The sequence below is a fragment of the Myotis myotis genome, unplaced genomic scaffold, assembly GCF_014108235.1.
Source record: "Myotis myotis isolate mMyoMyo1 unplaced genomic scaffold, mMyoMyo1.p scaffold_m19_p_20, whole genome shotgun sequence".
NCBI classification, from domain to species: domain Eukaryota; kingdom Metazoa; phylum Chordata; class Mammalia; order Chiroptera; family Vespertilionidae; genus Myotis; species Myotis myotis.
In genome coordinates, this window is record NW_023416325.1 from 10,797,960 (window position 1) to 10,825,659 (window position 27,700).

The 27,700-nt window shown below is 55.4% G+C and overlaps 2 protein-coding genes across 4 annotated transcripts in view; one reads left to right on the forward strand and one right to left on the reverse strand.

The window, feature by feature from the left end:
• FAM118B (family with sequence similarity 118 member B) overlaps positions 1 to 1,976 on the reverse strand; it is a 37,191-nt gene extending 35,215 nt beyond the window's left edge. The window contains exon 1 of one of the 3 annotated variants that reach the window (XM_036354261.1): positions 1,879 to 1,976. The gene's annotated coding sequence lies outside the window, so the exon portion shown is untranslated. Of the gene's footprint in view, positions 1 to 1,541; positions 1,858 to 1,878 lie in introns of those variants that run through there. The other 2 variants (XM_036354262.1, XM_036354263.1) reach the window with 2 other exon arrangements.
• A 51-nt stretch (positions 1,977 to 2,027) lies between these two features.
• On the forward strand, positions 2,028 to 11,042 carry RPUSD4 (RNA pseudouridine synthase D4). The gene is given in 8 exon segments (XM_036354258.1): positions 2,028 to 2,255; positions 2,595 to 2,760; positions 4,470 to 4,671; positions 7,397 to 7,490; positions 7,567 to 7,711; positions 9,325 to 9,422; positions 10,183 to 10,388; positions 10,390 to 11,042. Coding segments are annotated over 8 exon segments (1,452 nt in total). The 5' UTR covers positions 2,028 to 2,063; the 3' UTR covers positions 10,739 to 11,042.
• The last annotated feature ends 16,658 nt before the right edge of the window (positions 11,043 to 27,700 follow it).

Genomic DNA, 27,700 nt, shown 5'->3' on the forward strand with positions numbered 1-27,700 from the left:
TTGTAGGGTGGAACGTCTCCACTTTCACAGGTCATGTCTTCCCTGTGAATTTGCAGAGGGGATGGGGTGGGCAGAAGGAAAGAGGGAAGTTGCTTCCCAAACTCCCTGGTAATTCTTTGCATTTCAATCCCAATCCCCTGTCTTATTTATTACAGAAACACACACACACACACACACACAATCTTCTTTCCTACTCTTTACAGATAGTTACTCCTACCTCCATTCTTTAGGTCAAAAAAAAAAAAAAAATGACAGAACGAAGACAAATCAAAATGTTCAGAAAACACCCCACACATGTCTCTGATGCACTTCATCTAATGAACCTTCCAGGTTGCCCTGTGCCAGATGTGGGAATAAAAAACGAGAGTCCTTAAGGGGCTCACAGTTCAGCAGCAGCGGCCAATGGTACATCTTTTTTTTTTTAATATATTTTATTGATTTTTTTTACAGAGAGGAAGGGAGAGGGATAGAGAGTTGAGAGAAACATCAATCAGCTGCCTCCTGCACACTCCCTCCTGGGGATGTGCCAGCAACTAAGGCACATGCCCCTGACCGGAATCGAACCTGGGACCCTTCGGTCCGCAGGCCGGCGCTCCATCCACTGAGCCAAACCGGCTAGGGCTCTCCCAACCGGCCATCTGATGGCTTGGACAGCTCAACACCCACTCAAACGCAGAGGACAGGACGGCGCAGGGAGAAAAGGCCGCCGAGGTCTTTGAGCACGTGGAGCAGCACGAGGGTCTCCCCGCCGATCTCCCTTTCCCTTCCCGTCCGTCCCGGGGCGCGGGCCAGCCTCGTTCCTGGGATTCCCCGTGCACGAGCCCCTCGCCGGCTCCAGAAGCTCCGAACCCTCCCCACTCACCACATCCCGCTCAAACTCCTAACTTCACGCCGCCCACAGCCTGGCCCCACTCACCTGCTCAGGTTTATGTCTAGCTCCGCGGGGCTCCCTTCTGCCAATCCCCCTTTTTTGGGGGGGGGGTGGGAAGGGAGGTAGGTAGGGCGCGAGCCCCATTCCACGACCCACCCCGACTCCTCGGGCGGCCTCCACCCTGAGCAACCTCCACACACCGCTCCCTCCTCCCTCGGTCGCCGGGGCGCATCCCCCCCGGCCTTCGCCCCCCCCCGCCCCCCCGCAGCGGCAGGTGGGTCCCACCGTGTGATTTCTCACTTCGCCCTCCCCGCCCCCGCCCCCTGTCCATCTTCCCGGCCACCCCCGCAGCCAAGTCCGAGGAAGTCGCTTCCAGTTTGGGCACGAGAACCCCAACATTACACCTCGGGAAGACCGGGAGAGAAGAGGGTTTGGGGCGGTTGCGAAATATGGAAGAAGAAAGAAAGAAAAAAAAGGAAGGGAACGGAAAGGGGCCAGTCTCAGCCTCTCCTTCGGAAGGAGCAGCGAAAGGGCAGGGGGAGAGGAGGCTGCGAGAGATGCATTCCCGAGGGAGGACAGAAGAAACGCCAGGGGTTCACCCGTCTGGGGCCCCAGGGTTTACGCGAGGGCTTCCCGCATCATCCCAGGGAGAGAACCGGCTACTCCGTATGACAAAGAGGCTGCGAGCCGGGAGGTGACAGGCACGGCCGGGCATCTCCGCGGGTCGAGCGGTTAAGGAAGATGGACGGTCGGGGCCAGGACGCGCCCCCGGAGCCCCGCGGACGCGGTTGCCAGGACGGACGAGCCGGCGCCTCGGGAGGCTCCGGGGAGAGCGTCTGGGAGCATCGCTCCGCGGAGGCGGACAGGGTTGGCGTGGTATCGCCTCCCGCGGGGAGAAACGGCCTCCCGGGGCAGTGCTCTCCGAGACAAAGATCCTGCGACGCGAAGTGAACGCTCGGGGAGCCGGCATTGCCCAGACACCCGGCCGGGCTGCCCCGCGTACTCACCGCGTCCTCCTCTCCCGGCGCCCGCTGCTCTAACTGCAGTTAACGGCCGGGGCGGCGCAGGAGCGCTCGGCGTGCACGCTCACGTGACTCGGCCCAGGTTTCCCCGCCCCCTCCGCCCCACGTGACCCGCGCAGCCCGCCTCCCTAGTCCGGGGGGTCTCGACTCGCCCCGCCCTCCTCGGCAAGATGGCGGCGCCCAGCTGGGGCGTGCTGCGCCTCCGGGTTCGGGGTTCCGGGCGGGGTGGGGGCAGTCTCCTCTGTCTGGTCCCAAAGCCATTTTGTACCGCCGCTGCTGCTGCCTCTAAGCCCCTGGACGCCCAACGGTTAGCGGAGAAGCTCCGAGCCCAGAAACAGGAACAAAAGGCGAAGAAGGAGCCGGTGAGTCCGGAGGGAAAGACTACAATTCCCAAGAGGCAGTGCGCTCTGGTTCCCCCGGCGGGCGAGGGTCCTCTGAGAGAATGCAAGGAAAGGACCTGGTCGGTGGGGGAGAATGGGGAGAAAGCGGAGGGAGCGGTCTGCAGCGTGCGGTGCCTTCCTGTGCGCTGGTCTTTGGCTCCTGCGGGCTCGGCGCTAAGCAGCCCCGCTCTCAATTTACTGGGGGAAGGCGCGAGTCTTACTGCAAAGGTTCAGGGATGCCCTCCCTGCCCAGATGCCCACCCAGGCTTCTTGAAGGTCTTCCCCATCAGGCATTTCCCGTCGCTTTCTCTCTCCCCGTAGGAGCTCAAAAACCCTGTCCAGCGGAGAGTGCACGAACTAGTGCGGTTCACTCAGCAGCTGCAACGAGTCCACCCCAACGTGCTCGCTAAGGCCCTGAGCCGAGGGATTGTCCACCAGGACAAGGACCTCGTGGTCATCAATAAGCCCTATGGTCTCCCTGTGCATGGTAAGGACCGCGTGGGAAAGGGAGGGAGGCCGCTGCTGCTCTCTGCTACAATTAGGGGCAACACTCAGACATCACTTCCGGGGGGCTCGAAGCACCCTTGCATTCAAAATAATTTAAATGTTCATGGAGTACTGTCCTACCATATATAAGGCCCTATTGAGGAAACAGATCAATAAGACAGCTTCCAAACATCTGGCAGTCAGCAGTGATTTGTGGAATCCCTGGGCAGACCTCCACAGGGATTGTGTAGAAGAATATAAAGGCCGTGTGATTCTTGTCTTCAGGTTATTTTCCACCAAAACTGGGTGAGAGGAAATAACATATAAGAAAAAATTATATGGAGAGAGAGAGAGAGAATACCCCACAAAACAAAACCCCAGGGGACCTAGAACTTCATGGACACGCAAATGCTTTTGAGTAAATGTTGAATGTGTCTGACAACTGGAGTGAGTCAGGAAAGATGGAAAAAGAATGCGCTTGCGGGGGGGAGCGGGGGAGGCATCTTTTATTTAGAAGAATGCTTTCTGGAAGGTATGGAGAAGGTTGTACATGAAGGGAAGGAATTAAACCTTGCCAAGTGCTTCGTGTGGAAATTTTTCTCTGTTGACTTTCACGGTAGTTTCTTGTCTTCTCAACTCCCATGAGATAATTATAATACGGACATTTACATTTTGTAGATGAGAAGACTGAAAGTTAGAAAGATGAAGCAACCTGTCCAAGCTCATGGTAGTTAGGAGAGAACAGAGAGTGCAACCTAAGCATGTCTCACCCCAGCAACTCTCAGCTCTCCTGTGATGCTTCAGGAGGGCCTCAGGGTCTTACATTTCTCACTCAGCTTAGCAAATTCTCCAGCCTTTGTTTATATAGTAAACGATCAGGCCTCCTCGTTTTAGTTGCCGATTTTAGTGTGAGTGCATGTATAGTACATAAGGGGATTAAAGAATATTTGTATCTGCGGAGAAAGCCCTATCCATGCTCTAGGGTAGTACTTCTCAAAGTTTAATATCCATAGGAGTTACTTGGACATCTTTTATTTTTTAAAAAAGAATATATTTTGTATTGATTTCAGAGAGGAAGGGAGAGAGAGAGAGACATAGAAACATCAATGATGAGAGAGTCATCGATTGGTTGCCTCCTGCAGGCCTCCCACTGGAGACCAAGTCGCAACCCAGGCATGTGCCCTTGACCGGAATCAAACCTGGGACCCTTCAGTCTGCAGGCCTACAGTCTGTCCACTGAGCCAAACCAGCTAGGGCTGGACATCTTGTTAAATTGCAGATTTTTTAAAACAACTTTTTTATTTTATTGATTTTTTACAGAGAGGAAGGGAGAGGGATAGAGAGTTAGAAACATCAATGAGAGAGAAACATCGATCAGCTGCCTCCTGCACACCCTCTTCTGGGGATGTGCCCGCAACTAAGGTACATGCCCTTGACTGGAATCGAACCTGGGACCTTTCAGTCTGCAGGCCGACGCTCTATCCACTGAGCCAAACCGGTTAGAGCAAAATGCAGATTTTGATGGATAGTCTGGGCTGGGGGCCTGAGGTTCCTTTCTAGCAAGCTCCTTGGCATAAGGATGTTGGGAGTCCCTAGATAAGGCCCTGGGAAGCGTTGACAGTGAATCCAGTAAGGGCTTTCTTTCCCAAGCAGAGTTCTTTGGTGAGATCTTTTCCTGGCCACTCAAACCTCTGTCTTTTCCCATCGTAGGTGGCCCTGGGGTCAAGCTCTGCATCAGTGATGTCCTCCCTACCCTGGCCAAGGTGCTTCATGGCCACAAGGCAGAGCCCCTGCATCTGTGCCACCGGCTGGACAAGGAAACTACAGGCGTCATGGTGTTGGCTCGGGACAAGGAGGTGGCACACCAGGTCCAAGAGCTGTTTAGAACCCGTCAGGTGGTGAAGAAGTACTGGTATGGAGCCCGCTGATAGCGGTAGAGGCGGTGGACGTGAAGGCATCCCTTCTAGTCATGCATTCGTACAGCGGCCAGTCCTGTTAACAGGAGGCAGTGTGCTAGGACCTGTAGGCATTGGGAAGGTGTAGGAAGCAGACTTAGTGCTCTGATAGAGTAGTCGCTCCTAATAATGGCTATATGTGAAGACCATTGAAAATTAATTTATACAAGTAATACACGATTTCTGCGGTCAAATAGTCAAATGACAAAAATAAAGCCAAAAACTCCCGGAGAATCCATCCTCTCTGTCATTTTCTGTCCCTTCCCTTGGGGCAGTTTGCTTTTTATTCCTCCCGTCCTGTGTCAACATATTTATGTGTATGTATGTAGCATATACAGTATGTATGTATGTGTATCTACACACACACACACACACACGTATGTGCGCATGTGTATATGACATTGTACGACGTACATTGTACTTTCTTTTCCCACTTAACTCTGTGTCTTGGGGATCCTTCCATGTTAGTGCATACAGGGTTACCTCGTTTTTAATAGAAGAAAGATACAGGAGCAAACATGAAAGCTACTCCTGTCCCCCATCTCCTCGGCTTCCTTTTCCAGAGGCAGTCTCTATCGCTAGAGTCCTGAACGGACTTCCCGAGGTCACGGGGCATGGAGAAGCGTGTGACTGCGCGGCAGCGCATTTCGCATTGCTTGCATCCCGCCCTTCTCACGGGGACAGTGTATCTTGGAGAGCGTTTTGTGCTTTTAGACCTGGCTCCTCTATGGCTCTATCGTATGCCATGGTGTGGACATGCCATCATTTCCTCATTGCAGATGTTTAGGTAATATCCCACTTTCCAGACCTTTTGCGGAGAATATGTGAGTATATCTTCAGGACAAATTCCTAGAAATGGAATTGCTGAGGGGAAGGTACATACAGTTTAAATTTGAATGCTTAACTATCCCAATTGCTCTCCAAAATGGGTTTGTCAGCTTTCACTCTCTCCCCCAGGGGTGAGTGTTCACCTCCTCTCATGTCTGACCAAAGCGTTTTTAAAAGGATTCCCACTCAGATGGGTAAAAAACAAAATTTTTTTTAAAAAGGTGTTTTATTTTCAGTTTGCCTGTGTACTTTTTTTTATTGTTGGCAGTATTACAGAAACCCCCCCCATTTTCCCCCACTTGGGCCCCGTCCACCCAGCCCCCACCCCTCCCCAGGCCTTCACCACCCTATTGTCTGTCTTTCGAGTTTATTGTCTATTTTGAGTTTCCCTTTCTGTAAACAGACTTTATTTCTTTTGCTCACTTTCTGTTGGGTTGTTTATTATTTTCTACTTGATTTGTAGATATTCTTTTTGGGTGAGGTAATGCATGTGAAGTGTTTAACACAGTGCTGAGCTCATAGGAAAAGCTGAAAGATGGAAAACCAAGACTATTATTATGTATGCAAATAATCAAAATAAAAGTCTATAAAAAATTGCTATATTATTTGTGAAAATCGCCCATGAAAGTTCAGAATGGGTAACCATTCTCAGTAATAGGCTTCACAGAAGAGTTGAAATCAATTAATTGGGTCTTGATGAATGAATAGGATTTGATCAACAAGGTGAAGAAAGGTGTTGTAGATTGTGGGAATGGCAGGCACAAAGGAGTGAGGCATACAGTCCAGTCGGGTGGTGAGTGGTGGCAGATAGAGCTGGGAAGGTAGCCCAGAAGGTGCAGGAAGTAGAAGTTGCAAGTAGAACATAGGAACCATTGGCTAGCTTTTGCCGATAGCAGCTTGTTATATTATAGCTACTTGTTTGATTCTTCTTACTAGACTGTGAATTCCTTGGGAGCAGGGACTTCTGTCTTGTTCCTCTGCATAGAATTAGTACCTGTCTGAATCAGGGCCTGTTCGCATTCGGGGAATACTCACCGATTGGGCGTTTTTGAGCAGTGATGTTAGGTCATCAGGAAGGATGCTCTGGTAGTTACAACTCAGGCTTAAGTAGGATGCCAGGTGTCACAGCCGCCCCGACGGCTGTCAGCCTGACATGGGCGTCCAGGATGTGAAATGTTGTGTCTGAGTGGGCTTTGCCCCCTTGGTCAGTGACTCTGGGGTAGGCCACCTAGAACCAGGGGGCTCCTGTGATTGCCCTGGAGGAGGCTTGAGCGTCAGGACAGATTAAATAGCCCTCTGTCGGACTGTGACCGTGGCCGTGGCGTGGCCGTGGCCGTGACGTGGCAGGGAGAGGCCTCCGACAGACTGATCGGGAGGACTTACTGAGTTGTGGCTGTGGTTTCCGGGACTTCTTTGCGCACAGTTCCTCTCTGTCTTATCTGCCTGGCAAAGAGGGCAGGAATGGGCCTGCGAGTTTTTCGTTCAGCTCATTTATTTGTTTCATATGCGATCAGAACTTACCACCTTTTCTTATTTACAAAAAAGAGGATACGAAAACCACACTGATTTTACTTGAAACTGTACATACTCGTTTTGAAAGGCTGGCATGAAAGACCATGTTATCGGTATCATATTTTTCTGTTTCCCCTCCCATATATTCTACAGTGAACATACGTCCCTTGAGGAGGAAAAGAGCTATGCTGTAAGAAGAGTATCAAGCTCTCAGGCCAAGCCCTCTACCAAGAGATGGTTTGGGCCCCTCTGATCTTAGGCACGGACCACAGCAGGCCCGCTGTGCAGACCTCCAAGCAGCCAAATCCAAGGAATGCCTCGCCCACTCTTGTGTCCCCCCAGGGCCATCACCGTGCGCGTCCCCGTGCCCGCAGCAGGCGTCGTGGATATCCCCATCGTGGAGAAGGAGGTGCAAGGGCAGCAGCAGCACCACAAGGTGGGTGAGCCGCCTCCCGGGAGGACAGGTTTTCTGCTTGTCCGTTGAAATCACATCTGGATTTCTGTGGCTTCAGATGACGCTGTCCCCGAGCTACCGCATGGACAATGGGAAGATGGTGAGAATGCGGACCAGCCGGAGCGCGCACGTGGCTGTGACGCAGTACCAGGTGCTGAGCAGCACCGTCTCCTCCGCCCTGTTGGAGCTCCATCCTGTTACTGGTGAGGGTGCTGCCACTCCACGGTGGGAGGCGCCGCTGTCTGCAGGGTTCCCAGTGCTGCTGGGCTCTGCCCTTCTGAGCAGCTGGTATTGTGGGGGTGGAATTGCAGCTGACTTGTTGGAGAGGCTGGGAGCTCCAGGAGAGATAATAGTTAAAAACAGTAGGTAGCTGTCCGGCCGGCGTGGCTCAGTGGTTGAGCATCGACCTATGAACCAGGAGATCAGGGTTCGATTCCCGGTCAGGGCACAAACCTGGGTTGTGGGTTCGATCCCCAGTGCAGGAGGCAGCCGATCAGTGATTTTCTCTCGTCAATGATGTTTCTGTCTCTTCCTCTCGGAAATCAATAAAAATACATATTAAAAAACACAACAAAAAGCAACAACAGTAGGTAGCAACGAGACATAAGTAGTTTGTTTACACTTATTTAAACCAGCGCCAAGTGGCTCCTCAAAAAAATTAAGCATAGAATTACCATGTGATCCAGCAATTCTACCCCTGGGTACGCAGCCAAAAGAATTGAAAGCAGGGATTCAAAAAGATGCTTGAACACCAGTGTTCCTAGCAGCACTATTCACAGTAGCCAAAATGAAAGCATCCCAGATGTCCACTGACAGATGAATGGATGAACAGTGTGGTATATCCACGCAGTGGAATATTATACAGCCCTAAAAAGGAAGGAAATGCTGATATGTGCTGCAACAAGGAGGGACCTTGAAGGCAATGTGCTGAGTGAAATAAGCCAGGCACAAAAGGACAAATATTGTATGACTAGATGCCTGGTGCACAAATTTGTGCACAGGTGGGGTCCCTCAGCCTGGCCGGCAATTGGGGCCAATTGGGGCCATCTCTCCCAGTCCTGATTGGGGCAGCCGGCTCGGGGGAGGGATCGTGGGAGGTTGGCCGGCTGCAGGAGGTTGGCTATGGGAGCGCACTGATCACCAGGGGGCAGCTCCTGCATTGAGCGTCTGTCCCCTGGTGATCAATGCGCGTCATAGCTATCGGCCGACCAGTCGTAACAGTTGCTTAGGCTCATATATATATAGATTCCAGTGATATGAGATACTAGAGTAGTCAACCTAATAGAGGCATGGTGGTTCCAGGGGCTGGAGGGAGGAGGAGATGGGGAGCTAGTGTTTAATGGGTACAGTTGCAGTTCAGGATGATGCAAAATTTCTGAGATGGATGGTAGTGCTGGTCGTACAACAGTGTGAATATACTTACGGCCACTACGCTGTATACTTAAAAGTGTTCAAATGGTAACTTGTATGTTATATATATTTTGCCACAATAAAAAAAAAGTAAGACAATACTATTGTGTTATATAATAAAATTATTTTTTGAAAACCCAGCATGGCAGAGATAGGCACCAGGTTGATGCTAATGGCTATCTGTGGTGGAAAGGGGACTGTGACAGGGAGGGGAAATTGGGGGTGTAACAGTATTTATAATGTTTACCCCCTAATAGCTTATAGGTTGTTATATTGTTCTTTATACGTGAATGTAGTTAGGGCTTTGCCAGCTTACTGTGCTTTGAGTTAATGGATTAGAAGCAGATGCTGCCAGTGGCACCGTTTCTGTCGCCACTCACGAGTCTTCTCTCTCTTTTTCTTAAAGGAGTAAAACATCAGCTTCGTGTTCACCTGTCTTTTGGATTGGATTGCCCCATCCTTGGCGATCACAAGTACTCGGACTGGAATAAGTTGGCCCCCCAGGTAACATGGGTTTGACCCGAAATGTAGCCGACTGTGGGGCAGAACTTGGGCCTCCCCATGCGAAACCCCTAGTGAGTCACAGCAGGACGTACCCAGGGGCGCCAGACGCGGCAGCACCAGTTACCGGCGTAGGGAGAACAGGAGCAGCCCGCTGCTGCCCTCATGCCCTCACCGCCTCAGCAAACCTTGCTGCTGCGTGATTTGTCTCAGATTTGGGGTTTTTTAGAAACAATATATATTTTTAATGGTTTCAGAGAGGAAGGAAGAGGGAGAGAGAGATAGAAACATCAACGATGAGAGAGAATCATTGATTGGCTGTCTCCCCCACACCCCACACCGGAGATCAAGCTTGCAACCCGGTCATATGCCCCGACCGGGAATTGGACCGTGACCTCTTGGTTCATAGGTCGACGCTCAGCCCCTGAGCCACGCCGGCCAGGCAGGTCTCCGGTTTTGTTAGGAGGCGTGGGGAGAGGAGGCTCTCTGAAGGCTCATAGTCACCTTTCCTGCTGCTGCTTGTCCTGGTGCCCAGCCCATTCCGTGGAGGGCAGAGAACTGGCCGTTCGGGTCTCCCTGCTGTGGCGGGTGCTCCTACCTGGGTCCCCAGCCCTTCCTGTTGGTGCTTCTGCGGCAGGCTGCCACGCTGCCTCTCCCGGGGGTGCTCCTGTCCCGGCTTCCAGTGCCAGGCTGCTGACCTGCATTGGGTCAAGGGTGCACTGTTGCTGGCGCCGCTCTCACGAGGCGTCTGTTCTCTGTGCAGAAGCTGTCTGCCGGCACTCTGCGGAAGCTGGGGCTGCCACAGTCGAAGGCCCGCCACCTCCCTCTGCACCTGCATGCCCGCCAGCTCGTCCTGCCTGCCCTGGGGTCCAGGACCGAGGAGCTCAGCCTGGTCTGCAGGCTCCCTCGCTACTTCGTACGCTCTCTGAGCCGCCTGGGCTTAGAGCTGCCGAGTCAGGATCCAGACGAGCAACAAAGCTGAGCCTCTGGGAGCTCAGGGGAGACACCTGGGCCCCTGGGAGACGCCCGGGCCCCTGGGAGCTCAGAGGAGACACCTGGGCTCTGGGGAGACGCCCGGGCCCCTGGGAGCTCAGGGGAGACACCTGGGCCCCTGGGAGACGCCCGGGCCCCTGGGAGCTCAGAGGAGACACCTGGGCTCTGGGGAGACGCCCGGACTCCTGGGAGCTCAGGGGAGACACCTGGGCCCATGGGAGACGCCCGGACCCCTGGGAGCTCAGGGGAGACACCTGGGCTCTGGGGAGACGCCCGGGCCCCTGGGAGCTCCAGGGAGACTGCTAGACAGTGTGCACTGGCCCTGAATTCTTCCCTTTGTTGAATGGACGTGGCTAACTTCTCCCATGGGACAGACTCCAGAAGAGCCAAGTGAGGAGTTGAAGGACCCCAGCTGCTCAGGGCTTTTACTGGAAACGGAAGTGTATTTTCTGATACTGGGCCACCTTCTGGGAAAGCCTGTGGGAAGTCTCCCTGCCTCGGGGTCATCTTGCTAAAATGGAAGAGAGCCCAGGACCAGGCAGGTGGGGTCAGTAATCGGAAACGGAGAACTGCAGCACAGAACCTGTGAGCAGGCACTTTTCACCCAACAATAAAGCTCTTGGTCCACCAGGAAGGCTCCTGTGGTTGGAAGGCGCGTGGTTGGTACTGACGGACGGAGAAACTCAGAAGCAGCCCGTCACTCTTCGTGGAGCTGCGGGACCATGAGCAAGTCCTGCCTCGTTTTCTGTCTCAGGTTTTGTAGACACAGAATTCCGAGATTCCCTCCAGCTCCAGCCTGTGAGCCATGCTTCACCAGTGGTCGTGGAGCCCAGGACGGGTGCGTGACAGCAGGAAAGCGAATAGAAACGCAGGCAGATAACAGGAAGGAGTGGCGTGGGCAGATGTACACGTGGCGAGGGCACACACGCTGTCTGAAGAGGGCATTTGATGGCTCCATCCGGGTGTGGCTGTGTGGCAACAGCTGTTATAATTATTTCAGAGTCAGGAAATCCAGATGTTTATGTGAAATCTCCCTGTATGTTGCTAACTAAAGCAATTTAAAAGTATATTTTTATTGATTTCACAGAGGGAGAGAGAAACATCGGTGATGAGAGAGAAACATTAATGAGCTGCCTCCTGCATGTCCCACCCTGGGGATCGAGCCCACAACCCGGGCATGTGCCCTGACCAGGAATTGAACTGTGACCTCCTAGTTCATGGGCTGACACTCAACCACTGAGCCATGCCAGCAGGCCAGGCTTTTTGTTTTGTTTTTAGATTCCATATAATAAGTGAGTTCCTAAGATAAATTTGTCGTTCTCTCTCTGACTTATTTCACGTAGCACAATGCCCTATTTTGTTTGAAGAAATATCCAAGACTTTTGCCCATTTTTAAAATTATTTGCCTATTTATTATTAAGTAGTAGGATTTCTTTATATATTCTGAACACCAGTCCCTTAACCAGATATATTACTTGCGAATATCTTCTTCTGTGGGCTGCCTTTTCACTTTCCTGATTATATTATCTGCAACATGAAGGTTTTAAATTTTGATGTAGTTTATTTTTTCCTTTTTGTGGGTTGTGCTTCTGGTGTCAGACCTAAGAAAACATTGCATAATCCAAAGTCTTGGAGATTTCCTCCTATATTTTTTCTAGTAGTTTTTTAGTTTTAGCTTTACATTTAGGTCTACCATCCAGTTTAAGTTCATTTCAGTGTATGATGAAAGGGTCCAAGTTTGCATGTGGGTCTAGCTGTTCCAGCACCAGTTATTGAAAAGGTTATTCTTCCCCCCATGAAATTTTTTGGTAAGCTGACATTTTTTAAAAATTAATTTTTATTGATTTCAGAGAGGGAGGGAGAGAGATAGAAACCTCAATGATGAGAGAGAATCACTGATCGGCTGCCTCCTGCATGCCCCACACTAGGGACCGAGCCCACAACCCAGGCATGTGCCCTTGATCGGAATCGAACCTGGGACCCTTCAGTCCACAGACTGATGCTCTGTCCACTGAGCCAAACCAGCTAGGGCAAGGTGACATTTTTAGGGTTGTGCTGGGTTGAATATACATAATTTCATAGGGCACATTTTAGTTTTATTACAGTATTAATGTGAATGAAGCCAAACAAGAAATAACGGTAGTTCCTGGTCTGGCCACGAGATGGCAGCAGCCTCCTAGGTTTGATCCCTTTTCTTGGGGAGCTACTCTAAGTGGGACTAGGTTTTAGCAAGTATAGGGTATCCTACACAAAAGGATTGGGCTGTCTTTCTCTAACCTCCTCATGACCCTGACTTCGGCTACCCCAACGAAGTCAATTTCGGTCCCTACTTTTTTAGTAGAAAACTTGTAGTTTTCTGTTCTCTGGTGGAATGAGGTAGTAGGGCTTCCCCATGGTGGTTTGGATTTGAAATAGAATGTGACTCACAAACACTCAGCTGTAAAAGCACTACACGTTCATGATAGGAATGTGGACGCATAATCAAGCTGCTCTCAACTATCAAAAAGCCTCATGGACAGATGCACTTACTACCACAGCTTCGCTAAAATGCCAAGAGTTCTTAGCGCTGGGCTGGTTTTATTTGGGCTCAGTGTAGTAATGATTTCCATTCCATCTGTTGGTCAGAAGCACTGATCGATAGTTGTGATCTTGACTAATTTTCAGGCCGAAATATTATAGAATAAATAATGGAGGGAAGATAAGGGTGACTAGTTTGGAAGCCACAATGTATTAGAGTTGCAGCAAACGTGCGTCTGCTGGCGCCCTGCCCTTCTCCATCCTTCCTGGATGGTGCTCACCCAGGGCAGGCTCGTCCTGCCTCCCGCTGGACTCCGCTGCTCCCACAGCCTTTCTGACGAGGATTTAGGCGTCCTCGGCCCTCACCTCTCACCCCCCCCCCCCCCCCCCTGCATGTGTGGGCCTCTGACCCCAGTGACAGAGCTAACTGCACACCCCCTCTCCTGACACAACTACCCAGCCTGCCGTGGGGAGCTGTGAGGGTGGGGTCAGGGAAGGGGTGGGCAGCAGGGGGGCAGCCTCCCCCACACAGAGATCCAGGCGAGGCCAGCGCTGAGCGAGGAGGCTCTGCTAGCCTGTCTTTCAGCACTTGGGAGCTGTTCCCATCCGTCCATCAGCAGCCTCCAGGAGCCAGGAGTGATGACCTGGACCCATTCAGGGAGCAGAGCACGGGGAGCGGGCCCCCACTTTGATGTGAGCCGTGAGATCGGCGGCGAGGGAGCAGGAGGTGAGGGCCAGGGGGAGGGTTGCCCAGATAATCTCCTCTCCCATCACAGGCTTCCAGGAGCAAAGACGCCAGCCTGTCCTCTCCCCTCTGTCACTGCCCTTTCCTGGGCCCTCTGATCTCCCCACCCAACCAGGCTGCTCCGGGCCCCTTGTCCCAAAACTCCAGCCTGTGTGCTGACTGTGGCCCCATCACCTGCTCACACACCTCTCTGGAGGGGGAATGAGGGACATGGTTGGAGGGGTGGCTGGGGACCAGGGGTGCTGGCAAGAGAGCCCCTGGGGCGGGGCCAAACCATCGACTTCATTCTAAGGGGTGTACGGTAGTTACTTCATTCAGGAAACTCCCAGATCTGAGAGCCAGGAGAATTGTCCCTGTGCAATCAGGAATCTCAGTGTGGGGAGGGGCCTCTCTCTGCCTTCGTTGCTAACAGGCAGCTGCCAAGGACTCACAGCAAGGAGCCCAGCATCTCCTGGGGTTCCAGCCTCGCTGCTGGAGGGAGAGGAGATGGAGGACGAGGACAGATGGACACACACACACACACACACACACACCCCAGGGCCTCCTTGAGCCAGGCCTGAGAGGCTGCCAGCCCATCCTGGCCCAGCCGGGAGTCTGGCCTCTTTCCTGTCTAAAGTTACAGAATTTTCCAGAAGTTTCCCTGTTTGGTTTTCTTTTTCTGGAGTTATAAACCAGATTTCCCCATCCTCCCCCCACCCCCTTTTCTGACCTAGGGAAGAAAAGCCAAAGAGGGAAAGATAGGGCAGGACAGAGGGCCTCTGAGCACACCCAAGGCTAACCCTTCCCTTCCCCGCTCCTGCACTGGGGTTCCAGGAACTTCATGGGAACAGTAGCTTCAATAGTCAACGTGTGTTGCCCATGCCGAGCCTCTTAGGTGTATGAGCTCATGAAGCTCCCAATCCCAGCCTGTGACTACCAGCCGTGGGCAAACTACGGCCCGCAGGCCGGATCCGGCCCGTTTGAAATGAATAAAACTAAAAAAAAAAAAAAGACCGTACCCTTTTATGTAATGATGTTTACTTTGAATTTATATTAGTTCACACAAACACTCCATCCATGCTTTTGTTCCGGCCCTCCGGTCCAGTTTAAGAACCCATTGTGGCCCTCGAGTCAAAAAGTTTGCCCACCCCTGCTCTAGACCATTGTTCCTAATTGTCATTTCTGAGTTACAGACGAGGGCCAGGAAACCCGAGCTTTCATTGGGTGACGTAGCAGAACTAGGTTGTGACCCAAGCCTGGCTCTCTTTGCAGCCTTCCTGTTACCTCCGCTGCCCCCAAGTGGCCCAGGTGACCTCGTGCAGCCGTCCCAGATCACACTGCGGCCCTGAAAGGAGAGCGAGGTGTGTGCCTGGAACGGGAGCCTCTCACAGAGGGAGCCTCGCACAGAGGGGAGCATCTCACAGAGGGGAGCACCTCACACGGGGGAGCATCTCACAGAGGGGAGCCTCTCACACAGGGGAGCACCTCACAGAGGGAGCCTCGCACAGAGGGGAGCATCTCACAGAGGGGAGCACCTCACACGGGGGAGCATCTCACAGAGGGGAGCCTCTCACACAGGGAAGCCTCTCACACAGGGGAGCCTCTCACACAGGGGAGCACCTCACAGAGGGAGCCTCTCACAGAGGGGAGCCTCTCACAGAGGGGAGCACCTCACAGAGGGGAGCCTCTCACACAGGGGAGCCTCTCACACAGGGGAGCCTCTCATAGAGGGGAGCACCTCACAGAGGGAGCCTCTCACAGAGGGGAGCCTCTCACAGAGGGGAGCACCTCACAGAGGGAGCCTCTCACAGAGGGAGCCTCTCACAGAGGGGAGCCTCTCACAGAGGGGAGCCTCTCACACGGGAGCACCGCACAGAGGGGAGCCTCTCACAGAGGGGAGCCTCTCACAGAGGGGAGCCTCTCACAGAGGGGAGCCTCTCACACAGGGGAGCACCTCACAGAGGGAGCCTCTCACAGAGGGAGCCTCTCACAGAGGGGAGCCTCTCACAGAGGGGAGCACCTCACAGAGGGAGCCTCTCACAGAGGGGAGCATCTCACAGAGGGAGCCTCTCACAGAGGGGAGCCTCTCACAGAGGGGAGCACCTCACAGAGGGAGCCTCTCACAGAGGGAGCCTCTCACAGAGGGGAGCCTCTCACAGAGGGGAGCCTCTCACAGAGGGGAGCACCTCACAGAGGGGAGCCTCTCACACAGGGGAGCCTCTCACACAGGGGAGCCTCTCACACAGGGGAGCACCTCACAGAGGGAGCCTCTCACAGAGGGGAGCCTCTCACAGAGGGGAGCACCTCACAGAGGGAGCCTCTCACAGAGGGAGCCTCTCACAGAGGGGAGCCTCTCACAGAGGGGAGCCTCTCACACAGGGGAGCACCTCACAGAGGGGAGCCTCTCACAGAGGGGAGCCTCTCACAGAGGGGAGCCTCTCACAGAGGGGAGCCTCTCACACAGGGGAGCACCTCACAGAGGGAGCCTCTCACAGAGGGAGCCTCTCACAGCGGGGAGCCTCTCACAGAGGGGAGCACCTCACAGAGGGAGCCTCTCACAGAGGGGAGCATCTCACAGAGGGAGCCTCTCACAGAGGGGAGCCTCTCACAGAGGGGAGCACCTCACAGAGGGAGCCTCTCACAGAGGGGAGCATCTCATAGAGGGGAGCACCTCACAGAGGGAGCCTCTCACAGAGGGGAGCCTCTCACAGAGGGGAGCCTCTCACAGAGGGGAGCACCTCACAGAGGGAGCCTCTCACAGAGGGGAGCACCTCACAGAGGGAGCCTCTCACAGAGGGGAGCCTCTCACAGAGGGGAGCACCTCACAGAGGGAGCCTCTCACAGAGGGGAGCACCTCACAGAGGGAGCCTCTCACAGAGGGAGCCTCTCACACAGGGGAGCACCTCACAGAGGGAGCCTCTCACAGAGGGGAGCCTCTCACAGAGGGGAGCACCTCACAGAGGGAGCCTCTCACAGAGGGAGCCTCTCACACAGGGGAGCACCTCACAGAGGGAGCCTCTCACAGAGGGGAGCCTCTCACAGAGGGGAGCACCTCACAGAGGGAGCCTCTCACAGAGGGAGCCTCTCACACAGGGGAGCACCTCACAGAGGGAGCCTCTCACAGAGGGGAGCCTCTCACAGAGGGGAGCACCTCACAGAGGGAGCCTCTCACAGAGGGGAGCCTCTCACAGAGGGGAGCACCTCACAGAGGGAGCCTCTCACAGAGGGGAGCACCTTATAGAGGGAGCCTCTCACAGAGGGGAGCACCTCACAGAGGGAGCCTCTCACAGAGGGGAGCATCTCACAGAGGGGAGCCTCTCACAGAGGGGAGCATCTCACAGAGGGGAGCCTCTCACAGAGGGGAGCACCTTACAGAGGGGAGCCTCTCACAGAGGGGAGCCTCTCACAGAGGGGAGCCTCTCACAGAGGGAAGGTTTCATGCCCATTCTGCTGCTGGCTAGCTGGCCGTGCCCAGTCTCTGGGCCTCGGAGTCCTCACCTGTAACTGTTTGGGATGAGCCCGGCTGGCGTGGCTCAGTGGTTGAGCCTTGACCTATGAACCAGGAGGTCATGGCTTGATTCCTGGTCAGGGCACATGCCAGGGTTTTGGGCTCGGTCCCCACTGGGGACATGTAGGAGGCAGCCGATCAATGATTCTCATCATTGATGTTTCTCTCTCTCCCTCTCCCTTCCTCTCTGAAGTCAATAACAGTATATTTTTAAAAACTAATAAAGGTTGAGATGAGGCAACATGCCAAGGCCATGTCCGAGACCCCCGCTCACTGCAGGCCCTGAGTCTGACTGTGCCGAGGTGAAGGGCTGACACCCTCAGCCATTTACGGAGAGCCCCATCGGCCTCTCAGAGAAGGTGGTGCAGGGGCTCAATATTCGGACCCAGTGCAGGCGTCTTGCCTGTGGTTGGAGGCAGAGCCTCCCCGAAGAGCCCTGAGTGTCGGGCTTTGCTGTCTGCCCAGCACTGGATCGGGCCCCACCGTGGGGTGAGTGGCCACAGCAGCCACTCGCGAGGAGGACCCTGGGCACAGCCATGCCGCCTGTTGAGCACTTACGCGCTGGGCACACGCTGTGATACTGTCCAGCCCTCACGGCAGCTCCGCGGGGCAGGTGTTCGGAGTCCAGGGAAGGAGGGTAAGCAATGTGCCCGGTGGCCTGCAGCTCGGACGGGCGGGGCTGAGGTCTGAGCGCACCTCATCCCTCACACTAAGGAGCTGTGATGTCAGGTGCCATCTCACGTTCCCACCGATTTCTCTAGAGAGGAGGTGGGTCTCAGGTTGGGCTCTTTGGGCCGTGAGGCCGTTTTCCCAGAGTCCCCAGGGATGAAGAACGGCCCTGACTCTGGTATCCTCGCTGCAGTCGAGGGTGAAGCGGGAAAGGGAAGGGTCGGGTCCTCCCCACTGCGTGTCAGCCTGGAGCTCCCAGCTGGATGTGTGGTGGCCATACTGGGAGTTGCAGGGCAAGACCTGAGTGGCTAGAGGCCCAGGAGTGACCTTGAGGAGCTCCAAGGTCGCCCAGGAGATGGCCCTGAGAACAGGGTGGGAAGGCAGGTATTCCCCAGACTGGCTTGTGCACCCGGGATGGCGCTGGAGCCCAGGACGTGGGAGGGAGAGACGTGGCCAGCCCAGCCGTGGCCTGGCCTGGAGGCGAGCAGCCATGGAGACAGCATCGAGCAGCCCCGAGGTGCCTGCTTCCCTGGGGGCATGGGCCGGTTTGAAGGTGCGACCAGGAAGCCGGGATTCTTTGGTTCCTGGTTTGAAAATCCCAGGACACTGGGGCTGAGGGCACCCCAAGATCTGGCATCAATTCCTGTCCCTGGCCCCACATTGGAGGGCTGAGGTGGCTCTGTCAACCCAGCATGTTCACTCAGCACCCGCGTCACTCATCGGGGCAATTTAGCGGTCTCCGTGTGGCTGCTATTCGATGCGGGGGGTGGGCGGGGGGCGAGCAGGAAGGAGAGCGGAGGGAGAGCCCTGGGCCTGGGGGACACCAGCAGCTTTGTTCCCCTCTCCCACCGTTCAGGGAGGGAGGGGTCGGCGGTGGCCCCCACCCGATCTGGCAAGCGCCCTGTGTCTGGGCCAGGGAATTAAGCTGTCTTCGCCTCCCGCAGGAACGAGGCCCGGGGGCTGTGATGAGAGCTGTCAGTGCTGGCGTCCTGTCCCAGCATCGCGGGCACGCTGGCTGCCAGGACACCTGGGAAAGGCAGCACTGAACAGGGGGGTGCAGGGCCTGCCGGGGGAGGGGGAGGACAGGTGGGACACAGCAGCCTTTGTGTGCCCCTGACCCACACTGGCCCGAGCTGCTTCCTGGCAGGGGCTCTGTCCCTGTCCTGTCCCCCCACTCTTGGACTTTGAACATTATGACACCCCCCCAACCACTGCCCCTCCCCTCCCCCGTCTCCCTCCCTCAGGGCCAGACACAGCTTCTCCGGAGAGCTGCCCTAGGTTACGGGACAGGGGTGAGCTTCAAGGAGACACCAGCTGTCTTAGTACTGGTCCCGTCCTACCCGCCCTCCCAGCCTCTGTGGGGCAGGTGCCAACCATCTGCCAGGTGCCAAGGCTAAGGCAGGCAGGTGTGAACGGGTGGGAGGTGTTTTCATGGGTAGGATGCCCAGGCGGCACCCAGGGCCCTGCCAGGCCCGTCTGGGGAGGGATCCTGGCAGCGGTGGGAGCTGAGCCCAACTAGGGAGGACAGCAAACACCTCGGGGTCCCCAGCCAAATCCTCGGGGGGCCTGGCCTGCCGACCGCACCAAGCAGCGGCCTCTCGGGGCTCGGGTTTCTGTCTAGTCTAGTGAGAAGCGCTGGGGACCTAGGTTCGAGGCCCTGGGCCCAGCCAGCTCATTTCTAAACCACAAGGCCGGGTAACTGCCACTGCGGGTGGGTAGGCGACAGGGAGGGTGACAGGCCACAGCTGCCGAGAGCCCCTCACTGGATGGTATGTGGGGTTCATCTCAGCGGGAAACATGCATGTGCATGGCTCTCTGCCTCCCCTAATCACTGCAGGAATTTTCAAAGAGAAGTGCCCCATCACCAGTTTCCGATTCCACCCTCCTCCGGCCCGTCCTGAAATCACCCAGGAGGGGCTCCAGGCCAGGGCCTGAGGCCCAGGAGGGGGCATCTCTGATCTTGCCGTCCTGCAAAGGGATGAGGCCCCTGGTGGACCCGGCGCCGGCCTGGCCCCCAGGAGCCCGGGGTCCTGGGGACGCCTCGAGAATTCAGGCAAGTCCCCGGGGACACAGTCATCATGTCAACCAGGGTGTGAGGCATGACAGAGGCCTCAGGAGCCGAGATACGGTCCCTGCACCGAGGGGGCGTGCAATCTAGTGAGAAGGACACAAGCAGCTGCTGAGCTGCGGCGTCTAATGGGCTGTGTCTCCTCGTTCGCCCACCATCCGTGCACCGACGCCTCCAGGACCAGGCTCCGCGCTGGGCGTGGCGGCTGCAGGCGAGGCTGCAACCCCACCTCGAGCCCACGTCTCAGCGCGAACAGGCGATGTGAGGCCAGGAGGAAGAGGCCACAAGGAGCCTGAGTTGGGTGTCGCCCCGAGGAAAGAGGGGCAGGTCCACCCGTAGGTCCAGGTCCGCAGGTGGCCTGGTGTACCTGGAGCTCAGAGCTTGGGACGGGAGGGGCAGCCTGAAGCGGGAGCGAGAGCTTGCTCCAACCTGCAGGCCAGGGAGCCGGAGAAGAAGCCACGCAGCCCAGCGCTGCCCTAGAGCTGAGGCTGCTGCGGTCAGAACTGTGGGGACCCGGAGCCCGAGGCCCCTGGACCGGCCTGTCGGCTGGAGACGAAAGGGCGTGTTTCCTGAACTGGGAGTTTTATAGCCACAGTCGCAGCAGCAGCAGCAGCAGGCAAACCACCGCTCAGGGTCCAACATCCAGAAATTCCCATCGTGGGCTTCTCTTGAGCCAAAGTCCCCCCTGAGCCCTGCTGTGTCCCCGGAGGGCCAGGAGGCCCGGGAGGAACTCTCTGGTGCCCCAAGGTGGCTGGGGTGGGCCGCTCACAGACCCAGGGGCGCAGCCAGCCTGTCCCAGCGGGTGGGCTTGCAGCTGGAGCCTCACGGGGAGGACGGGAGGCACGGAGCTGCCTCGGGCTCCGGTGGGAAATGGGAGCGGAAGGCGTTTGCTGACAGGCACGCTCCTGATCTGACCCCCAGGACCCGGGTCAGGCGTTCTCCTGAGTCAAGCTCCCAAATGCGACCGCTGCCGGTTATCTGTGTTCTGCGGCCATTTCTGCCGTGGTCTCTCTGTCTCACTCTCTCACCCTGTCTGTCTCAGTGAGTCTCTCGCCTTTCTCTGGGTTCATATGTCCAGCCCTCTGCTGTTTTCTGGTGCCTTTTCCTTTCTGCTTAGACTGTAACTCCACCCCCCACTGAACCCCCCCCCTCTCTCTCTCCCTCCCTCCCTCTCTCTTTTTCTCTCTCCTTTCCCCTCCGCATCCTCTCAGTCCTGAGCCTGCCTTCCCTTGTGTCCATGCCCCTGCTCTCCTCTGGGTGGCAGCTTCTGAGCATCCTCCATGCGGCTCCTTTCCCTGGGAGAGGCCCCGTGGTGACTCAGGGGTCCCAGCCCGACACCTTCCCAGAGGGGCAGCGGGAATGCTGCTCTCTTTGCTGGTACCAAACCTGGGGCTCTGTGATGGTGGGGCGGGGGGTTGGGGAGCAGGACCTTTAGTGATAATCCCCACCCGCTCCCCACCAAGTAAACAATCTAAGTACAAAGGCCAGCTCTGCAAATGTCTCCAGACCCTTCCCCTCGCTCTACCCCCGGAGGGGCCTCCAGCTCACCTCCTTCAGGCCCGCACCGTCTCCCTTCACTCACTCCTCACTCTACTTTCTTTCTCCCCAGACCGTGGCCTGTCCCTGTCCCTGTTCCTACTCAAGGCCTCACTCACCTTCCCTCTGTTTGGTGTTCCTCTGCACCCCCATCGCTTGGCTAAAACCCCTCCTTCAGGTCTTGGTTTGAACATCCTATCTCGGGGAGCCCCCCGTGCCCCCCCCCCATCCTTGCATGACTCTGGGTCCTTCTACATAGTCTGGGGGCCTGGGCTCGCCGTCATGCAGTCATCAGAAATGAAGTTGACTGCCAGGCCGGTGTGGCTCAGTGGTTGAGCATCGACCTATGAACCAGGAGGTCAGGGTTTGATTCCCGGTCTCAGGGCACAGGCCCGGGTTATGGGCTGGATCCCCAGTAGGGAGCATGCGGGAGGCAGCCGATCAATGTTTCTCTCTCATCATTGATGTTTCTCTCTCTCCCTCTCCCTTCCTCTCTCTGAAATCAATTTTTTTAAAAAAAATTTAACTGTGTGGTGTGTATGTCCCCATTAGACTCTGCCCTCTGTGGGTTCAGGGAAGGACCATTCACTGAAAATCTACCGTGTGTGGTCCTGAAGCTTGGATCTTTCAGATGGCCGACCTCGTTGGGTCATCTCAGTAGCCTGCCTTTTACGGAGGAGATCAGAGAGGGAACAGGTCCACCAGCACCCACAGCAGCTCTCTGCATTGCCTTCTGCATGCACCCCTCTTCTCAGGACTCGGACTGGAGGCATCAGCACCATCTCCCCGCCCAGCTGTGCTCTGGCGGCTGCAGGGGCAGGTGGATGCATGTATGATGCCTGCGTTTAACCATCTCTGGGGGGGAGCACACTGTCCCACCAGGCGCTGGGCTAGCTTGGGGTCTGGACTTGTCAAAGCGGGTGCGGGTGGGCATCTCCAGGACGTCGCCCATCTGCCTTGCTCTCCAGCCGAGTGTCTGGGTGGACGCCTGGCCAGGCTGCAGGGAGGAGGGGCCGGCGTGGGCTTGTGTGGGGTGGGCTGTGGGTGAGGGGTGCAGGTGGGGGACTGGTTTAATGAGGTGACTGCCACTTGTAGATGAAACAGAAGGCGGAGCATCTTGTGTGAACTCTGACCTCCTGTCTGTCTGGCCTTTCATCGGGAGCACTCCAGCAGCTGCCTGGCTCAGAAGGGACCCCCCACAGCCTGGCTGGCAGGGTTGGGGGGGGGGTTGCGCTCAGCCCCGGAGAGGAGAGAAGGAAGGCTGGTCCTGGGGTTCCTCGGAGCCCTGCACCTCCACTCTCCCTAGCACGAGCTTTGGAAAACAGAAGCAGGAGGTTGGATTTAAGAGGCATTGATTGCAAACCTGAAACCTAAAAATGCAAATTCCCCAGCCCCATTTGGTCCTGGGGGTTTCTGCGGAGGTAGGTTTGGGGGACACAGAAATCTGTGTTTTTAAAAAGTTTCCATGGTGATTCTTTTTTTTAATAAGTATTTTTATTGACTTTTTTAGAGAGAGGAAGGGAGAGGGATAGAAAGATAGAAACATGGATGAGACAGAAACACCAATCAGCTGCCTCCTGCACTCCCCCCCACCCCCACTACTGGGGATCGAACCTGCAACCAAGGTATATGCCCTTGACTGGAATTGAACCCGGGACCCTTCAGTCCGTGGGACGACGCTCTATCCACTGAGCAAACCAGTTAGGACCATGGTGACTCTTTTTTTAAAAATATGTTTTTATTGATTTCAGAGAGGAAGGGAGAGGGAGAGAGGGAGAGGGAGAGAGAAACATCAATGATGAGAGAGAATCATCGATTGGCCGCCTCCTGCACGCCCCACACTGGGGATCAAGCCTGCAACCTGGGCATGTGCCCTGACTGGGAATTGAACCGTGACCTCCTGGTTCATAGGTTGACACTCAACCACTGAGCCACACTGGCTGGGCTCCATAGTGATTCTTAAACTCAGAAATTTAACAATCACTGTCTGCCAACATATGGCAACGCCAACTGGCAGTGAGTCATCAGCTCACTGGGCACAGGAAAACTCCAACCCTTGGGATGGTCATTGATCCCGCTGACCATGTGCCCCCAGGCGTCAGCCCCCATACTGAATGCTTACAGCCATTGTCCCTTCGGGCCCTCCACGTGGTCCTGCCGGCAGAGGGCATGGCCAACATTTCACAGGTGGGGTGGAAATGGAATAACTTGCCCGGGGAGACACAGACCTGGCTGTGGAAAAGCCTGTGGTTAAGCAGGTGCTGTCCACCGCCTTACTGACCTTGTAAAGGTCACCATCAGCATCGAGCATCCATACATAGGCACCAAGAAATCATTGCCTCACTGGGATGTGTAGTCCGGGCCGGCTGTAGACTTACGATTCAAGATGGCCCCACAGGCAGAGACACCTGTGCTGCTCATGACTGCATCCCCAGCACCTTGCGCAGGCCTGTTCACAGGAAGGGCTTAATACAACACTTTTCAAATAGGCAGCCAATTGAGCCTTGCACAATGCGGGGGTTAGGGTACCGGTCCCCGAACAGTCGAATATCCATGTTTAACTGCTGAGCAAGGTTGCCGGGAATCCCTCCTTCAGGCAGACGGTGGCCTCGGGACCACTGAAGTGCTCCTCACCCCCAGGGACCATGGCCATTCCCCCTTCAGGTACGGGGATGGCTAAATGTCTCCTACAAACCTGGACACTTTTTTAAAAAAAATTTTATTTTCTTGTTTAAAGTATTACAAATAGTAGTACACATGTCTCCCTTTCTTCCCCGTTGACCTTCCCCCGGCCTCCCCCACCCCCCGGCACATGCCCTCACCCCCCCCCCCCAGTGTCCTGTGTCCATTGGTCATGCTTAGATGCATGCATATACGTCCTTCGATTGATCTCTTACCCCTGTCCCAACACTCCAGTCTTCCCGCTGTACTTTGACAGTCTGTTCGATGCTTCTCTGCCGCTGTATCTACCCTTTTGTTCATCAGGTTATAATGTGCTTTATTGTCCATAAATGAGTGAGATCAGGTGGTATTTTTCTTTTACTGCCAAACCAGGACACTTTTGAGAACAAAAGGTGGCACTCACTAATCACCCAGGACTTAAACCAAGGCTGTCTGCAGGGTGGCTTCTGACGAAAGCTCAGTGCTGGTGTTTGGTTTTTTTTCTGCCTCCTTTCTTGTGGGAGACAGGCTCGAAGATGACTCCCCGTCACTGCCACCTCCTGGTGTCCACACCCTTGTGTAGTCCCTTCCCCTTGAGTGTGGTCAGGACCTGCGACCTGACTTCTAACATATAGAATGCAGCAGAGGCGATGGGACGTCACTGCCTGGCTTATATTACACCGGATGGTAGCTTTCCTCTTGCTGGCAGCCTCCCTGTTGCCTTCTTGGCTCGCACAGAAGCAAGTGGCCACGCTGGTGGGACCCACATGGCAAGGAACCAGAGACGGTGGGACTAGCAAAGAGTAGGAAACAGTCCCTACGCTGAGTAGGGGCATAGGGAACTCTGAGGGTGAGTTTTCCCTTGCCCTTCACTGTATGCCCATTGCCAACTATCCATCCCTTGGTGTTTCTCCCTCTGCTGGGGCCATCCAGGTGGCCACCTTTTCCAGGATGGCTGGGTAGCTCAGCCAGGACAAGCGTCCCTCAGACAGGTGCTCCCAGGCCAGGATACATACTTCTGCAGATGGTAACTGACAGCCATTATAGCTACGAGCAACTGGGGACATGCTCCATTGTCAGGGAAGAATGTCCAGTTCAAAAGAGCAAGACAGCACCCGGAAGGACTAACGCAACAGGCGTATTCGTTAACCTTTGCTATACAGCAAGTTACTATAAACTTAGTGGCTTAAAGCAACACACATTTATTATCTCATGGTTTCTGTGGGTCAGGAATTTAGGCACAGCTTAGTTGGGTCCTCTGGTTCAGGGGCTCTCACAAAGATGCAATCAAAGTGTTGGCCAGGGTCGGTGTCTCATCTGAAACTCGATTGGGGAAGGATGTGCTCCCAAGAAAGATTGTTGTCGGGATTCAGTTCTTTGTAGGCTGTTATTCAGTTCCGCGTGGTTTTGAAGAGACATCGCACTGATTTTCTTGGGTCCTCCCTTTCCTCAGAGAAAGAGGAGTAGAAATGGGACCGGACGGTGAGAGAGCTCAGCCTCTGGGCCGTGAGATGCAGTCACATTGGTACCTGTTTCCGTTTCCTTCCTCAGAGATCAGGACTCGGTGGAAGAACTCTTAGAGGTCCCGAAGCCCAGCTATGTGTCTACCATTACACAGAGAAGGAAACCAGGGCCCAAAGAGGTCAACAGACTCACCCGAGGGTGGTGGCAAGGCTGGTCTGGAAACCAGTGGCCTCTCCACGTCGATGCCATGTCTCTCTGCCCCTTCCAATGGGGCAACTACAGCCACGGGAACCGGGCCATCTCATGGCTGTGGATGTGACCATAGCCAGGGACTTCCCACTCTCGGAGGAAGCCCAGTTGGAAACCATGATGGGAGTGCCTGGGACACGGCCCATCTCTCTGCCTCCCCGGAGGCCCTGAGCTGGGAGAGCAGCCGCAGCACCAGGCATCTTGTTTGTATTTTCCCGGCTGGGCGGTCCTGGCAATAGCTCCTCATTTCCTATAAGGAAATGAGTTTCTAATCTCTGAGCTCACCCTCATGTAGGGTGGGGTGAGGGTTTAGAGCAGGAAAACCGAATCCCTGAGAGTAGATCCCTTCTCCCTGCCCTGGGGCACGCTGATGGGCGGGTGGCATCCGGAAGTTAACAACCAGGGGCCCTGTTCACGTGGGCTGTGGGTGGAGATCCGTGAGGCTGGAGGAGCAGAGGCTGTGCAGGGCCCCCTCCCTGCCCCCCTGCCTCTTGCCCCCTATCCCCTGACCCCTCCCCCCTGCCCCCTGCAGCCATCTGTCTGACCTTGATGAAGACCCTGGTCTTCCCTCTTCCATTTAGGACAAGCTGGAGGTTAAAAATCATTCTCCCCGCCCCAGGCACGTCCCGTGTCGATGTCATTTCAGATGAGCTCGTCTGGGAAGCCTCCTGGACCCCCCAACTCTGGATTAGGGGTCCGTCCCAGGTACACCCACAGCACCTGTGCTGCCCCCATTCGTAGCCTGACAACCACTGTAGTAGCTGCCCGCGTGCTGGTCTGCATCCACCCTCTGGCCAGACTCCGATGGGGAGACATCCTGTAAGAAGATGAGAGTGATGGGCCCGGTGGGGAGATGCTGAGCCCGCTGTGGCTGCACCCGAGGCCTCATCTGATCCCATAAGACTCCTCAGGGTCATCCCAGACGTGGCCAGGAGGCCAGGCCTTTCTTCCCCACATCAGGTCATCCCGGCGAGAGGAATGGCCTTGGGTGAGGCGGCCCTAGTGAGGGACAGGGTGAGAGCCCCCCACCCCCTACCCCCCGTGTTCCCAGCAGCTGGGCGGTGGGTCTGTCAGCCTTGAAGACGGAGCCTGGGCCAGCGCCACAGTTTTCCTCTGAAGACAAGACTTTCTATTTATTTTTATTTTTTTAAACATTTTTTATTGATTTCAGAGAGAAAGGGAGAGGGAAAGAGAGAGAGAGAAACATCAATGATAGAACCCCTCTGAGACCCGGATTCTCCTGTCCAAGGCGTGTTCAGCTGCTGCCAGCCTCATGCCCGTCTCTGACCCCTTCTCCCGCACAGCCTCCGGGTACCGTGTACTCAGCATGTGCCAGGACGGAATTAACCCCTTCTCGTGGATGTTTTCCTCCTTTAACCCTCACAGCAACCTATGAGGCAGGCACTTCTATCAGCCCCATTTTACAGATAACGAAACTGAGGATTAGAGAGACGGATTCCCCCAAGGTTACAAGAGTTAACGAATTGTGGAGCAGAGATGTGAACCCGTCTTCCTGATTCCCGCACAGGCTCTTAACTGCGACAGTGACATAATTCCCATGTTTTCATTCACATGACTCACTGACATGATGGGAAGTACAGACTGTCAAAAAGCAAACGTGGAAAAGCTTGCATAAGTAGGGCTCTCCCTGTTTCGGAGTGAGAATTCTAACACACCAACAAGCACGTGAGGTGAGGTGACATTGTGGGGGTGGCCTCGGGGCCATGAGGGATGTCACTGCATTGAGACTAGGTGTCCTGGGAGTCACTGCCCAAACTCCGCCTCCGCACAGCGGTTCTGCCCTGACACGGAAACCCGGGGCACATGTCCTGGTTCCCCTTCCCTCCCCCGGAGGCCGTCTCAATCCTCCAGCAGAAGGGAGGGAGTGCGGG